Below are 16,861 nucleotides of genomic sequence, written 5' to 3'. Positions count from 1 at the left end.
TTCAAAAATGAGGGCAACATAAAGCATTCACAGGATTAGACAATTTACTACAGATCTTCACCAAGGGGTGTTCTGAAGGACACATTTCAATGACAAAGAATATTATGCCAGAATGGACTCTGAGATTTAGGGGAAAATGGTAAGCAAAAGGAATAGTAAAATGTGGGTTAATTTTAACAAACATTGAACTATAAAGTACTAATAATATCTTCTTTCTGGGGTTAACAAAAAGTAGATACAGCAGAAATACTAGACAACAGTAGTACATAAATCAGTAAGGGGTGATCAGAGTATTAAGGTACTTGAATTGTTTGGGAAAAAGATAAAGATACAGAATAATTGTAGATTTTATTAAGTGAAATAGCTATTTTAAAATTTAAGGATAACCACTAAATGTTTAGGAATATATTAATAGTATGTAATTTTTCAAGCTAATAAAAAGAGAAAAAGCAGTGAGAAAAAATTTGTAATCCTACACTTAGTCCATCCAAAAGAAGGAAACAGAAGAGGAAAAAAAGAAAAGGAAAGGAAGAAACATTAAAAATAGAATGAGTAAAAAGTCTACAATAAGATGGAAAAAAAGTGAAATCAAATTGTATCAGTAATCACAAAGCCTGTAAGTGAACTAAATACCCCACTAATGAGACAGATTGTAAAGGTGGATATTTAAAAATCTGTCTATGTTCTTTTTATAGAAAAATCTTAAACATAAGGATGCAGAAAGACAAGAAGCCAAACAATTTTTTAAATGAATAATGTAAATAGAAAGCTGATGTGGCTATATTAATATCACGTAAGAATCCTTTTTTGGCAGAAAGCATATTAGAGATAAATATGATCACTTCATATTAAAGTTTTAATTCTCTAAGAAGATGTATGTCTATACATTTAAATATCACAGCTTCCAGATATATAAAGCAAAAATTGACCAACTGCAATTGACAAACAATAATGGGCAAATCAACTGTTATAGGGGAGATTTAAATTTCTCTTAGAAATTAATAAATCAAGCAAACAAGGATATACATATGGACAACACAAATAACTAGCTTAATCTAGTGAAACGTGTAGAACAGTGTAGCCAACACTGAAGATTACATATTCTTTATGTATAACCTTTTAAGTACCTATGGAAATATAAAAAATTAAGAAAAACAAAATAAACCCAAACAAAAACATATGGAGGCAAATAATAAAGGTAAATGCAGAAATTAGTAAAACAGAGGACAAAGATACCTAAAGAGGATCAACAAAAGACACATAATGGTAGGGACTGGCACATAGTAGGGCCAACAATTCAATATCTGTTCAGTGAATAACAAGCAAACGAAAGTATAAATGTGTGTATAAAAAGTCTGAAAGGAAATTCACCAGTGATTAAACCTGAGTTGGGCTGTTTGGGATTAGCTTGCTTTTATTCTTTATTCTTGGTATTTTCTGAACTCCCTGTGTGTATTGCTCTTATAATTTTATGAAAACACATGATTTTAAAATCAATACATAGATTTTTGAAGGAGTAGACTAGAGGTTGGAAGTCAGGAACTATCCTAGACACCAATTCTGGTCAGAGGGCATGAGGAGGTGCAGTGTAAGTGTGTGCTCTTAGGAGATATGTAGGTGCTCTGCCCCTCAGTACGTGGATGACCTTACGCATAATCTCTCTAAACCCGTTCTCTCAAGTGGCAATAATAAGGCTCCCTCAAAGAGTTATTGTGGTAGGTGGCCATGTAAAGCACTTAATCCAGTGCCTGATACTGCAGATGCTGGGTGGTCATTTGCCTTCCCCTGCTTGAGGGGTTAGCATGAGGGAGAGACCTGTCTTCATTTCTAAGGAATGTGCCTAGCGTGGAAGGCAAATTTGATCAGTCTAAATATGAAACTAGATGAAAGCTTAATATGTGAAATTATATTTGTGCCCTCCCAAAGAGCCAAGAAAATTAAGAAATGAACCAAGTAACTCATCATATTTATTACGTGTAAGAATGAAGGTGCAGTATTATCATTTCCTTGTGATAGTCACATCTAATAGTTCTAAAACCAATTCACAGTATTCTTGTCAGACTTATTTTATGAGACATTTAACCATTGCTAAATTAAATTTCATGAGGAAATATGCCTATATAACTTCTCTGGAGTTACAGAGATAGAAATCTGACCCATCATTTCTATTTTCATGGAAAACCATTTAGCAGAACTTGGTTCCAGTAGAAGTGTTTATTAAGTTGTAAGCTTAACACAGTTCATTGGCAGTGTGTATTTCCACACGGACATTTTTCTCAGTGCAGATTTGCTCAGTTCATTATTACTGACAGCAGATGGTAGCACTTCCACATGAATTTACCTCCTGAATCGATCTAAGAAATGTCACTAAAAGGATCCCAATGGTTTTGATGTTCTTCCATCTCTGAAAAGGGTACATTAAACAAATAAGGGGTAGAGTTTAGATTTTTTAAAAAAAACTCTAACACATAATTCCTAAACCAACTAATGACTGCTTTCATCTTTGATTCCGGCTGTTTGAAGGAAAAATAGTAGAAAATACAGATAATCTTTCTTGATAGCATAAACCTTACAAAATCTCCATTGGAAAATAATGGCTTTTGGAGAATATTATCTACATTGATTGTCTGCACTGATAACATCAAATTACTTGTAAATTCTCTACTCTACTTTCTCTGAATACAAATTGCTGGGCTTGCAGAATCACCTGATTGACTGTGACTGAAAAAATAGTATCAGCTCAGGTCACTATGCTAACTTTTGAATTCTGTGATTTCTGCAGCATTAAGATCTCCACAGGATTAACCACATTTTTCACTTACAGACCCATTGGCTTGATTTAGGCTTAAATCAATTTAAAATTATCAGACAAGATTTAATGTTTGATAAATGAGTGAATGATATAATATGTGAATTCTAGTCACATAAAGGAAACTTGTTATTTTTCTATGTCATATGATCATTATTGCATTCTTCATAACTCAAGGGTTTATATTCAGTAGTCCTATATATTTAGAAATAAGGATTTATTTGGAATATTCTAAAAATTAATTTTCCATTTGTGTTTGAAATGTAATTAATGATTTGGCTAATTCGCCACAACTAAAAGAAACTGATACATTTTAGAAAGCATTGAGTATTGAAGCATGTACAATTTAACCATGTAAATTAATTATGGATGCTTTTGACACATTGTTAGAAGAGTGCTCATGATTAACAACGTACTTAAAGGATTTGCTTCACAACAAGAAAAAGCTTTTGGGTTCCATATGCTCTCAAAAACATGCTTATTAATATTCTAACAACAGAGGCAAAAGTTAATACTGACTTTTTTTTTTTTTTTTTTTTTTTTTTTTTTTTTTTTTTTTTTTTTTTTTTTTTTTTTTAGATAGTCTTACTCTGTTGCCCAGGCTGAGTGCAGTGGCACAATCTCCACTCACTGCAACCTCTGCCTTCTGGGTTTAAACGATTCTCCTGCCTCAGCCTCCCAAGTATCTGGGACTACAGGTGCCTGCCACCACGCCCAGCTAATTTTTGTATTTTTAGTAGAGACAGATTTTTGCCATGTTGGCCAGGCTGGTCTTGAACTCCTGGCCTCAAGTGATCTGCCCACCTCAGCCTCCCAAAGTACTAGGATTACAGGCGTGAACCACCATGCTTAGTCAATACTGACTTAATTCTGCTAAAAGATAGCAACTTTGGGCCAGGTATGGGGGCTCATGCCTATAATCCCAGCACTTTGGGAGGTGGAAGGATCGATGAGTTCAGAGTTCAAGACTGGCCTGGCAACATAGTGAGACTTTATCTCAAAAAAAATAAAAAACTTAAAAATATTATTGAAAAAATAAAATATGGCAATGTTGTTCAATATGCTTTCGTTTCTTTCCCCTTCCTTTGTATCATTATTGTCATGTATATTACATTTATGTTATAAACTCAACACTACAGTGTTACGATTTTTGCTTATATAATCTTATGTCTTTTTAAAAAAATTAAGAAAAGAGAAAGTACTTAGTCTTTTATATTCACCATTTATGACACTTTTCATTTTTCCCTGTAGATGTGAGTTACACTCTGGTATTATTTCCAGAAGGACTTTCTTTAGTATATCTTATAAGGCAAATCTACTAGCAAGGAATTCTCTCAGTCTGTTTCCCCGGGAATATATTTATATTACTTTCATTTCTGAAGAATGTAGAATTCTTGGTTGACAATTCAGGTTTTTTCCCTCATTACTCTGAATATGTCATTCTGCTCCTATCCGGACTGATAAGAAGTCACCTGTTTTTGAATTGTTATTCCTCTTTATGTGATGAGTCCTAAAGGACTCAGTTGCTGTTTTTAAGATTTTCTCCTTGTGTTTAGCTGTCAGTTATTGGACTATGATGTGTCTAATGTGGGTCTTTTTATATTTCTACTTAGAGTTTGTTGAGCTTCTTGGATCTGTAGATTAATGTATTTCATCAAAGTATAGAGATTTTTAGCCAGTATTTCTTCAGCTATTTTGCCTGCCCTTTTCTCTCCTTCTCTTTTTCAGAGTACTATTATATGTATTCTGGTACAGTTGATGTTATACCACAGATGTCTAAGTCTCATTTTTCTTCAAGTTTTTCTTCTCTTTTCTTCACGTTGAATGCTTTCTATTAATATACTTTCAAATCCACTAATTCTTTCTACTGCTGTCTCATATTTACTATTGAGTCCATCTAGTGAATTTTTTATTTCTGGTATTGTACTTTTCAACTCTAGAATTTCTATTTAGTTCTTTCTGTAGTTTGTATTCCTCTATGGAGATTAGCTATTTGCAGAGCCATTGTTATAGTTTTTCTGTTTTAATTCTAGTTTTCTTTAATTCACTGAACATATTTATAATACCTGCTTTGAATTATTTGTAAATCCAACATCTGAGTCTACTCAGTGTCAGTTTTTAATAATGATTTTTCCCCCTGGTATGAACCACACTTTTTGGTTTCTTTTATGTCACATAAATTCCTTTGAAAACTAGACATTTTAGATAATATATTGCAGCAATTCTGGATTCCAATATTTTTTCCTGAGGGTTGTCTTTTTCTTGTTGTTGCTGTTGTTTTTGTTTGGTTAATAACTTTCCTAGGCTTTATCTGCAGATTTTTTTTTCCCTGTAAGTGTGGCCACTGATGTCTTTGCTATTGGTTTTTTAATTCTTATTTTTATTTTTTAGACTGCCTTCCTCAGGGTTATCCAGCTATGTCTGTAAAGCTTGCAGGTTGGCCAATGATTAGACAGAAATTGTGCTCAAATACCTCAAGCCTATAATGCCTTTTTCTTTTGCCAATGAATGTGTACATGGATTGGGAACACACTGAAAATTCAAGTAGTATTCATGTTGGCCTTAGCTCTTACATCCCATCAGGCCTTCTCGTGTCTCCACTGAACATTCCCTTCCCATCAGCCAGTGATGCCTGGAGAATTTATCTACCCCTTCCGTGGCTGTCTTACTTCCAGAATGTCCCCATTAAAATACTGGTAGTTTGCTGCTTGCCTCAACTGGGACTGCAACCTTTTCTTTTCATTTAGTACCTATTCTGCTATTTTTTATTGACAGTGCCGCTGAGCAATAGTTTTAGCTGTCTTTTGGAAATCAGGCCAGCCCCTCTGGCTACACAGTTATTGGCTCTTATGGCCAGACTGCTCTGGTAAAACTTCTGTTGATGGAGTGGCTGGGGACATTGGGGAAAGGAGGAGGGGGTATGGAAGTACTTCCAGGCAAGAATGCTTCAGATTCCCTCTGTTTCTAACTTGAAGTTTAGCAGATTATCATGAACTAAACACTTCTCAGATTTTATATTTGCCCTTGGTTGATTTCCAGGACCCAAAAATGGTTTGTTTTTGACAATTTTGTTCATTTTTATACTTATTTTCTGGGAAGAGGATTTGCTGACCTCTTTATTCTATCACAGCTGGCAGTCCACTTCTATTGTTATTAATTTATAAAATTATTCTAAAAGATTACATAAATATATCTCATAACTCCTATATTAAGGTGATCAGCATAGTATAGGCTTGATTCTTTTAAACCAAAAGCATTTTGCCAAAACAATATAATTTTTATTTTAAAATCCAATTTATTAATAAATTTAAACGTGATTTTTAAAGACCATCATTCATTTTAATATATTCTATTTAATTATATAAATATAAGGTCTCAGTATAGTAAAGGATAAAGAATTTTTTAAAGATGGCCAAACCTGCATTAAAGAAATGTTCAAGCTATTCTAAAAGCTCTTCAAAGGCATAAAAGTCTCAATTATTTTAAAAAGTGTTTTAAATGAGCATTGCCATGCATTTTATTCTATTAGAATATAACCTTAAATGCTAATATGACTGTTTTATGTTCTTTGAGGAAAAATGAATATTAAAATGTTGTAGATTACTGAAGTGTTTTTGAAGTACCTAAGCTTTTTATTTTAATTTAAATTCATTTAAATTATTTTTCATTAATTTGGTTTTAAACCTGAATACAAATATAGTGATAGTTCTAGTTGCCATATAGACCTAGACCTTTCACTAATTCAGACCTTTCTTCCTTTCACTTATAAACAGTTGTTAAATATTCCTAAACACTTAGATACTGGTCAGTGATGCTTTTAATATGCTACGTAATTTACAGGAATATCCTATTTTTAGATTGAAATTGGGCTTTATTATAGGGTACCATAAGACTACTTTCTGAATGGCTGTTATCCTTTTCTGTTTAGATATTAATGGGTTAAATACTAATAGCCAACCAAGTGACTGCTATGTGTCAGGTACTGTTCTATGTACTTCTGTAGTATTATCTCATTGAAGGGTCACAGTCAATCTCTGAGACAGATACTATCTATCATTAGCCAGTTACCAGATGAAGAAACAGAGACATAAAATGGTTAAGTGACTTTCCCGATAGCTCACAGCTACCAAGTGGTAGAGCAGGACTTGACCTCAAACAGTCGTAACCACAGAGCCCATGCATGTGCTTACCCACTTGCTATGTGGAATGAGGAAAAGATGACTTATAGAAGTAAAGTCCAAGTCTTTACAAAGAAGCATCAAATGAGCAGAGCTGCAGTGTGCCATGGTCCTAAGACTCCTCTAAGAAAATGTCCTCTGAACTGTAAGTGCCTATCCACCTCTTAGATAAGAGATGCCAAAGGGAGAGTGAGTCTTGGAGAGAGTGGAGGCTGCATGATTGAACTGATTCTCCCTATTATGAGTGTTGCTGTCCAGTGGAAATTTAGAAGCCTAGGTTTCATTTCATTAAAGTTAACATGTCTTTACATCAATAAGATTGCATTATACCTCTTTATTCCTTCCATTGGCAACTGTGTAAGTCATCCCAAAAGAATTTAGACTACATTTATCTTTTTAAATTCCAGCTTTCTAAACAGTCATTATTTTAGTCCAGGACAATTTTAAATTTTTTTGCATTTTTCCTGCATATTTCCTATGCTCATTTCGCCATAGGGTCATCTGCCCCCACATTCTGTTCCTAATCTCTGCGTGGTTGTTTTTTCCTTGTCATTCTGATCTCTGATTAAGTATCACCTTGTTTTAGTCCATTTAGGCTGTCATAACAAAAATACCATAGACTGGGTGACTCAACAACCAACACTTATTTCTCCCAGTTCTGAAGGCTACAAGATCCAGGATGAGGGCACTGGAAGATCCAGTGTCTGGTGAGGACCCATTTTCCATTTCATAGATGCCATCTTCTCACTGTATCCCCACATGATAGGAAAAGAGTGAGAGAGCTCTCTGGGTCTTTTTTATAAGGGCACTAATCCCATTCATGAGGGGTTCACCCTCATGACCTAATCACCTGCAAAGGGCTCCACCTCCTAATACCATCACCTTGGTGGTTAGGATTTCAACATATGACTTTTAGAGGGACACACACATTCAGTCCATTGTATTACCTCTTCCATGAGGCCTTCCCTTTACAAGTCTAATGTCACCAAAATCCCTCCAGAATCATGTTACCCTGTTGTGTTTCCTTCATAGGGCTTATAATTATCTGGATTATCTTATTTATTCATTCTGCATGTTTACTGGCTGTCTTCTGCACTGGAATCTAAGTTCCATGGGATCAGGAACATTGTTTATCTAAGAGATACAGTGGTCTCTATAACTATACCTAGAAATATTCTGGCAGACACATAAAAAAGATGATTGATTAATATATGTTGAATTACTTAACATTAGTTTAAGGCAGGTAAGGGAAACGAGACTCAAGTTGGACAGGAGGACTTGATATAGGCACAACCCATCAGGGCTTTGAGCCCAGGGCCCAGTTAGGGATGGGAATGAAGGTTGGGAAGAGAGCTGTAGAGAGGAAACTGATGCCTTGCTGGAAGAATCAGGCTACTGGTCAGAGTCACCTGGAGGTGGCACTCAGGGAGAAAAAAATGCCAGGAGATGCTAAAAATGCGAGATACATGCAATAACCTACAACTAGTGGATAACTCATCCCTCACCACTGCCACCCCACATCTCCATACCCAGTGTCACCAATACAAATGGAATTGTCCCTCCCAGTTCTTGTGAGTGGATGTGTGCATAAGCATGCAGACATGAATGTTTGGAGCTGAGGGGTAGAGGCAGCAGGGACAGCCACATAATTCATCCCATCAACAGCTCTGAGTTCAGCTTGCCCTTGGGTTGGCTAAGAGAAGAAACCAAGAGAAGAAGCTAGGCATCCCCTAGTCTAAATCCAGCCTACAAGCCTGTTTTACTGGTCCCACTCATGTTTAAAAATATCTTGTGCCAACACTTTAATGTAGGAGGTTTAACATAAACTTCAGGTTTTCTAGGTTCGTTTCACAAATAGGAAGGTCTGGCATGCTGAACCTGCATTCCCACGTGGGACAGTTGGCCGGAGCAGAGTAGCCAGCATGGCCTTGGATGGGTGCACTCTGCAGTTCCTCCTGAGCCCCGTCATCTGCTGGTGTATTTAGCTGGCATTATCCCCTTAGGTCACCTGCTTCGTCTTCATAGGTATTTGAGTTTGCAGTATTGATATAATGGTTAATCCACAATATAAATAATCAATAAATGTATCATCAATAATAGTGTTTGTGTTGGTAGAAATTGTGCACTACATAGAAACCTCCTAGGGCTCCCCATTGCTTGCCAAATGATGTCCACATCCCTAACTTGGGTGCGGTCTGACCTATATCTTATATCCAGTTATTACCTTATAAAAGGAACAGAGTTACATTTTAGGCTTTTAACTTATAAAAACAGCCCTGTAGCCTTGGGAGAGACAGAAGGAGAGAAATGAGGAAAAAGAAAAACAAAAACTCAAGAGACAGAAAGACAGAGAGAGAGACAGACAGAAGTAGAACAATTTAAATAGTGCAGGCCATCTCCTCCCATCCCTAGTTCTACTCATGGAACATGTGCTCACTGGCACTGGATACATATAGGCTTGAAACAACATGTTGACAAAATTTGTGTAAAGAAATATGCAAATGATTTTGATTCTCTTACCATTGACAAAAAGGTGAATAAAATGAATTATTTAGGTTGTCAAACTACTGAGCTTTGTGAACATCCTTGAAGAAAAACTGAAGAACAATGATAGGCCAAAAAGAAACACTGGCCAACAGAGAGGGAACTGATAAAATGCAACTACAGTTTATATTGTGTAAACAAAAATGGGCGCCCTGCTATACTCGACCATACTGCTTTATCAATGAGTAGCCCTTTCTCACCAACTTTTTCTGATGTTTGGATTATAAATTACATTTGAAAATAGAAAATAAACCTGTATATTAATTCAATGACTTGGAATCTGAGACAAATCTTTATTTTAAAGGAGTAAACCAGATAAATTATTTTAGCCTTTTCAAAGTAACTCACACTGATCCTGGGCCAATTCTGATTCTTACAGGAACATCCAATTCTTGGGCAACCCTTTTTTGTACTTCATCCCTGCAAAACGAATGAATTCATGGCTCCAGTATTAAAGAATTCTCGGAAAATCAATAAGTAAGAAACACCATCAAGATACATTGGTTTCTACTCTGATTTTAAAAGTGTAAATCTTTCTATGTGACTCTAAAAGCTAGGCTAAAAAAGAAATATTATTTATAATAATAATAATGGCTAACACATTGATTTTTACTATATGCTAGATGCTGTTCTAAGAGTTTTAGATACAGTAAGACATTGGATTTTTGCAACATTCCTATGTGCTAAGTACCATTATTTTACCCAATTTACAGAGGAGGAAGCTAAAGAACAGAAGAATTAAGCCACTCAAACAAGGTCACACAGCTAGTTACGTGGTAGGATTTGAATCTAAGCATTTTGGCCTCAGAACCATGCTCTTAATCACTGCACTCTGCTACCTTAGTAAGTGCTGTAAACCACAAGGGTAAAATTTGAATCATCAAGGGGAGTTAGGAACCCCAGTATCTTACCTCATTCTTCAACTACCCTAATAAAGGATCCTCACAGGCTCTCTGGACCTTAAATTCTTGTCAAGCAATGGGGCTGGCATTCAGAAATGCTGAGATTCCAGGTGGTAGGTACAAATCTTTGAAGAAAACCTCATTTCTGTTATTGTTGGTGACCAACTGATATTCTACCATTCATCCAAAAACTACAATGGAAACGTTAGCATGGCCTGTTTTTCACTTGTTTCCTAGGAATGTCAACTACATCACATCATGGCTGAGCATTGTAGGGCCAGTTGTTGGACTGAATCTACCTCTGAGTTATGCCAAAGCAACCTCTTAGGCTGAATGAAATGTCGATTAACAAGGTAAAAGAAAAGCCTGCATTTAATGTTTTGCTGTTACAAAGATCAGTGTCTCCATTGCATTTAGACTCATCCCACCAAATGTAAAATTTGCTTTCATCTTTAGTGGGCAAATCCTGACTTAATTTTTATTTTTCCAATCAGTCCCCTACCAAGTTATTTAGGACAGGGATCCCCAAATCCCAGGCCATGAACCGGAACCAGGCCTCACAGCAGGAGGTGAGAGGCAGCTGAGCGGGCGAGGAAGCGAGCATTACCACCTGAGCTCTGCCTCCTATCAGATCAGCTGCAGCACTGGATCCTCATAGGAATGTGAACCCTATTGTGAACTGCGCATGCGAGGGATCTAGGTTGCGTGCTCCTTATGAGAGTCTAACCAATGCCTGATGATCTGAGGTGAACCAGTTTCATCCTGAAACCATCTCCCATTTGGTCTGTAGGAAAATGGTTTTCCCTGAAACTGGTTCCTGGTGCCAAAAAGGTTGGGGGCCACCAATTCAGGAAATATTTTACTTTGCTGTAAGTAGCATGCACTCAATGACAGGAATGGATAGTTTTATTTTAGTACTGATATTCTTAAATAAGTCTTTACTGCTCAGTTAATCTTCTTTTGTTCTCTTGGCTTTTGTTTTGTGTTCTTCAGATTCTTCTATCGAGCTTAGAAATTGTGGTATGAAGAATGTCAAGAGTTTACTTACCAGCCCTGGCTTTAATAGGACCAATACCATGGAATATTTCATCTCACCAAGATTTGACATGGATTATTTTTCCCTTGGACACAAATGTCTACAGCAACTGATATTTGATAGACCGAATGTTTAGAAGAAACACTTCAAAGGCGTACATCATGGCCAGGCATGGTGGCTCACACCTGCAATCCAAGCACTTTGGGAGGCCGAGGTGGGAGCATCACTTGAGCCTGGGAGTACGAGACCAGCCTGGGCAACATGGTGAAACCATGTCTGTACAAAAAAATACAAAAATTTGCCTGTTTGTGGTGGTGTGTGCCTGTAGTCCCAGCTACTCAAGAGGCTGAGGTGGGAGGTTGGCTTGAGCCCAGGAGGCAGAGGTTGCAGTGAGTTGAGATTGTGCCACTGCACTCCAGCCTGGGTGACAGAGCTAGACACTGTCTCAGAAAAAAAAAAAAAAAAAAAAAAAAGACACATCACTATAAATAGCAAAAAACGAATCTTAACTTACTAATACTAGGAATAACAACATTATTAGGGCACTTGCAGGTTATTCTTTTCTAGGCCAAGTACTTCACTTCCATTTGTCTGATATGGAGATTGAGGGAGAAATGTATTTGTGTATTCATTTTAATGTAAGATATACAAAAATTAAATTACTGGATTTACCTGTCCCTGAAACTGGTGTTATAAACATGACCTATCTTAAGTGATTCTCCCAGAATCAAACTCAGGAACAATAGATTATTTCTGTTTTACTCCAAAGATAGGGGAGAGAGAGAAAGAGAGAGAGAGTGTGTGTGTATGTATGTATGTGTGGGTGTTTGTGTAGACAGATAGACGTAAAATAGAGAAAAAAAAACAATATTTTACTGTGAGACAATATGTTTTACCAGCGAAATGTGGCATAGTAATTAGAAGTTTTCTAAAAAGCTATAGGAAATATTTAAACATTAAGATTTCTTTTTGACCTACAGTAATAAAACAATGGTCATTTTACCCCTCTACTTCTCAACCCCACAGCTGCTCTGCTGTACTCTTTGAGGGCTCTTAAGCGAGTCTTCGTGTCCCTGAGACTTATTTTCCTCATCTTTAATTTGAAAATAACAAGCTACCTCATAGGGTTGCTGTGAGAACCACATGAGATCATTAATGCATGATAAGATATTGTAAAGTATTATACAAATATTCATTAAATGTTCACCTTTCTTGTATATAATTGGTATTCACTCAGGCTGTAAATAAGTTTCATAGCCAGTTAAGTATTAAGATAAACCTAACCTGGAACCATTTTTTTTTTTTTTTGGTTGCTTGTTTTGTTTTTTGTTTTCATTTACTAGGAGCTGAAACTAAGATTAAAATGTTGTTGGGTTTTTAGAGAGTCTAGATTAGTGTCTTTGAATGAGAGATATGCTTAAAATCACCTGAGGATCGTTTACAGCTACAGATGCTGGGGCCACCTGACACAGTCTCTCTGGGGGTGATTCTGCTCTGGAGAACCTCTGGTCTGGATATACCTTTATTGTGACATTGATTTGTATTGTTTTGCTCTACTGACAGGCCTTTTCCAATCCATACAAGCTGAACTTGCTTCCTAATGTTTGTCTAGGCCTTACCTGGATAGGAAGGAAGCTTAGGAGACATGTTCACAAGGCAGCCGTCTTGTAGGAAACCAGTCCAGGTGAGGACATCATTCACCAGTGGATCACTGAGCACCATTGACAGTACCCTCAGTCCACATCTGCAGATTAAGAGCTGAACTCTCACAGAGAAAGTGGAAGTAGAGAAAGGGTTAATTCAAACTGCTAGAAAAGCTAAAAGTAAATTTTAAAATGCTGAGCTGCACATATTCATGCTAGGATGAGAGCCAGCTTAAATGCTTGCTGGGCATTTTGGTATTTACCGCTTAACATGTTTTCAACTTCTGTGAGGGATTTTCCCCCCACTCTCCCTAATGTAAACACAGATTTCTCGGCAAGTCATTTCTCAAGCCATGTCATTTCTAGTGTAAAATAAATTATAATAATGTGTCATTTGAATGGTGTTCTTGTCTGCAAATATTAGTTATCCTTTGCTAACAGATTCTGAGATGAGAGTCTATCAGTTTGGAGCCAACGTTTAGTTTTTTTAAAAAAGTTAAAAATAAAACTTTTTCTCTGATCAACAAGGACCTAAAAATTCATCAGTGGCAGAAAAAAGTTCTGAGGAGCTCCTGTAGATTGGGGAGGCCTTTCTTCCCAGATAGATCCCTCTCCTCGAGCAGCTTGATTTCTTTCTAGAATTGTTTTCACTTAAAAAACTTCTAATTTTTGGTTGATAACAATTTGCATTTTTATAAATGCAGTTATGCGAATGGAATGTTATCCTGACAGTTATTAAACATTGGACGATATTTGGTTTTGTTGAAGTAACTGTTCTTTCTTGGCAATATGAAGAATTTTTCTCCCTGCTTCCTCATATAATGTACAACATCTTCTATCAGAAATCAGGCTGGGTAAAGCCGCTTCCAGCTAACCTCCTAAATTCTGCTTCTGTGTGACCTTGGAAAAATTTCTTCACCTCTGTGGTCCTCAGTTTCTTTATTTGTAAAATGGGGAAATTCAGCCATGTGTCTTTTGCGACAACCGTGAATTTTTAGGTCTGTGAAATAGAAGTCCAGAGATCTAAACTGTGAGGCTGGTTAGCTGCTAGCTGTGTGACTTGGGCCAATTTTCTTATCTCCTTCTTAAACTATTTCTGAAAAATAAAGCCCACAGTATCTATGCTGCTTACCTGACAAGGGCATAGAGAAGATCAAAATGCTGCATAAAACTGAATGTGCTTTATAACCAAGGCAGTGAGACATGGAGTGAGGGGTGACAGTGGATAATGACCTGCTCCTTCAGGGACACCAGCATCCCTACTCCTCCCCACCTCATTGCATGCCTGAGCCCTCCCCAGTGCCAAGCGCTCTCTGATCTGGGGAGTCTTCTGCTTCACACCCTTAGCCGATTGTTGCTTATGCTGGTACCCACCTGGAAGTGCTTCCTTCCCCACAGATCTACCCAATTCCCACCCCGGTGTTGGTGATTTACTCTCACAAAGCCACCTCTGACCACCACAGCCCTGAATCAATGCTCCCTTCATTACTCACTGTCCTTTGTCACTATGAGCTTTTAGCTGCCTCTCTTCCACTCTGATTTCTCCCCAACTGGATAAGTATGAATTAAGTCATTTCAGGTGTTGGCCACTGTTCTTGATTTACTCTGTTGCAGCATACACAGAAGAATGTCTGTGTGTGCCACGTAAGTAGAAAGGCTCTTGGGTTGGGAATTTGAGAGGTGGGAAAACTCTTTGAGGAACCAGTGGAGGGAGCAGTGGAAGGAGCAGAGTCTGTGTTGCTCAGCAGGTCCTAGCTTACAAGCTAGAGGTTAAAAAAAAAACACAAAATTCACCTTTCCCCCAATAAACGCTTATTAAAATCAAGAGAAAAAAGGCTAGAACTGGGTTTTTGCATGTACTTCTCCTATGATAGGTATAGTGGTTTTTATTCATACTCCCAAAATATTAGAAAATAGAACTCTGCAATGTCAAAACCAGCTCTTACATAATCCAGAGATATTCCAGTGAGGTTTTTTTAGGATTGAAATTTGAGAGTGAGAATATGAAAATACTCACTTCAGCAGATTTCCTCTTACATACTGAATCCTAGGCCAGGTGCCACAGATAGCAAATGGGGAGACATAACAATGTCACAGTTCAGTGAAGAGGACACACAAGAGGACGCTTCAGGAACAGTAGGCTGCATGCTGTGGGCAAGCACATGCCAAAGAAGGCTTTGCAGAAGAGGAATGTGAGTGGAATCTTGAAAACCTTATGACTTAGCCAGGTCAAGAGTGAAGGAAGAATCTTGAAGGTGCTTGTGGGGAAGTGGTGAAGAATCAAGCTGGCTAGCAGGACTGGGGCCAGCTCTGGAAGGGCCTTTACTGTCACACTGAGAATTTGTATTTGGCCTGAAAACCACAGTCACTGCTGGGATTCAAATAGAAAAGTTAAAGTGATCACATTTGCATTTAAGAAAGAACCTGTATTTTTAAAATGGCTGCTGCATATAACTAATCATCCATACACTTTGTCAGGTTTGGTTTGGTTTGGTTTGGTTTTTACCACAGTATCTTAGCCACAAGATTTAGAAGGTTGAGGAGCACAGCAGGAGCTGAGATTGTGCCAAAGACACTTTTCAGTTTTTACCTAGGGTCTTCCAAAACAAAACCTGCCAGTGTCCTGAAAAGCCTTGAATCCTGGCTACTGAGTTACCTGGGGCAAGTCACTGCACCTCTCTGGGCCTCTGTTTTCTGACATATTAACATAAGGAAGTATATTTGATTGAGTAAAATCAATTTATTGTTTTGTAACAAGGTTTTTTTTTTTTTTTTTTTGAGATAAGGTCTTACTCTGTTGCCCAGGCTGGAGTACAATGGCTTGATCTTGACTCACTCCAGCCTGACCTCCTGGGCTCAAGGGATCCTCTCACCACAGCCTCCTGAGTAGCTAAGACTGCAGGCACATGCCACTGTGCCTGGTTAATTTTGTTTATTTTTGTAGAGATGAGGTTTCACTATGTTGCCCAGACTGTACTTGAACTCCTAGACTCAAGAGATCCTCCTATCTTGGCCTCCCAAAGTACTGGGATTACACAGGTGTAAGCCACTATGCCCAGCCAGCTTTTTTTTTTTTTAAATGAAATGGAATACATAAAAAATAAAATATCAAAGTGCACTACACATAGTAAGGGCATTAGTGTTTTGTGAAACTTTGTTTTCAACTATATGTTATATACATATATACACACACACATATATTTTATATATATATGAAATCAGTGTCTATGTGTGTGTCCACACACACACGTGCACATGTGCACTGGGTTGTGATATAGACTGTATTTCTAGTGCCAGAAAATAGAAATCTGAAAACTGATGGCCTAATAAGCTTCCTTCCTATTCTAAGACTTGATTTTCCTTATGCTGCTGACCAGTAAGTTGTCGAAGGCTATTCTATTAGTAGAAGAGTATAGGAAGTACTTAACAATTATTGTGTCTGTGGCACTTCATGTGCACAAAGGTGTTCCAGCTACTTCTCTGGATTTTTATAGGGCTTCTCTATAGAAGCATTTTCACATTTTTATTCCTAAATCTGATAGTTCTTTATAGTAATCCTGTGATCTCAAGACCTTGCTTTAACTTTTGTGTTGTTAGTAGTGACATCTAGTGGTTCTGTTGCAAGCATCCTGCATTCTAGACTATTGGAGCTGAAAGTGATTTTAGTGACCACCAGGTCCCATTTTGTAAATTATTAAAAACAAACTGAAAACTCACATGTATTCCTACATTCAAATCAACTCGATATA

The 16,861-nt window shown here is 37.2% G+C and overlaps 1 protein-coding gene across 1 annotated transcript in view; it reads left to right on the top strand.

Annotated features, from left to right (window-relative positions):
- The window catches only part of ATG10 (autophagy related 10), a gene marked incomplete at its 5' end in the record, with an annotated part of 91,659 nt that extends 78,899 nt beyond the window's left edge, over positions 1–12,760 (top strand). The window contains 3 exons of the mRNA XM_011996473.1: positions 9,911–10,008; positions 10,671–10,786; positions 11,427–12,760. Coding sequence (XP_011851863.1) covers positions 9,911–10,008; positions 10,671–10,761 — 189 coding nt within the window. The remainder of the gene's footprint in view (positions 1–9,910; positions 10,009–10,670; positions 10,787–11,426) is intronic.
- Between the last annotated feature and the right edge of the window lie 4,101 nt (positions 12,761–16,861).

This window comes from Mandrillus leucophaeus, unplaced genomic scaffold, assembly GCF_000951045.1.
Source record: "Mandrillus leucophaeus isolate KB7577 unplaced genomic scaffold, Mleu.le_1.0 Scaffold515, whole genome shotgun sequence".
Lineage (NCBI taxonomy): Eukaryota > Metazoa > Chordata > Mammalia > Primates > Cercopithecidae > Mandrillus > Mandrillus leucophaeus.
This window is presented reverse-complemented; position numbering and strand designations above follow the sequence as displayed.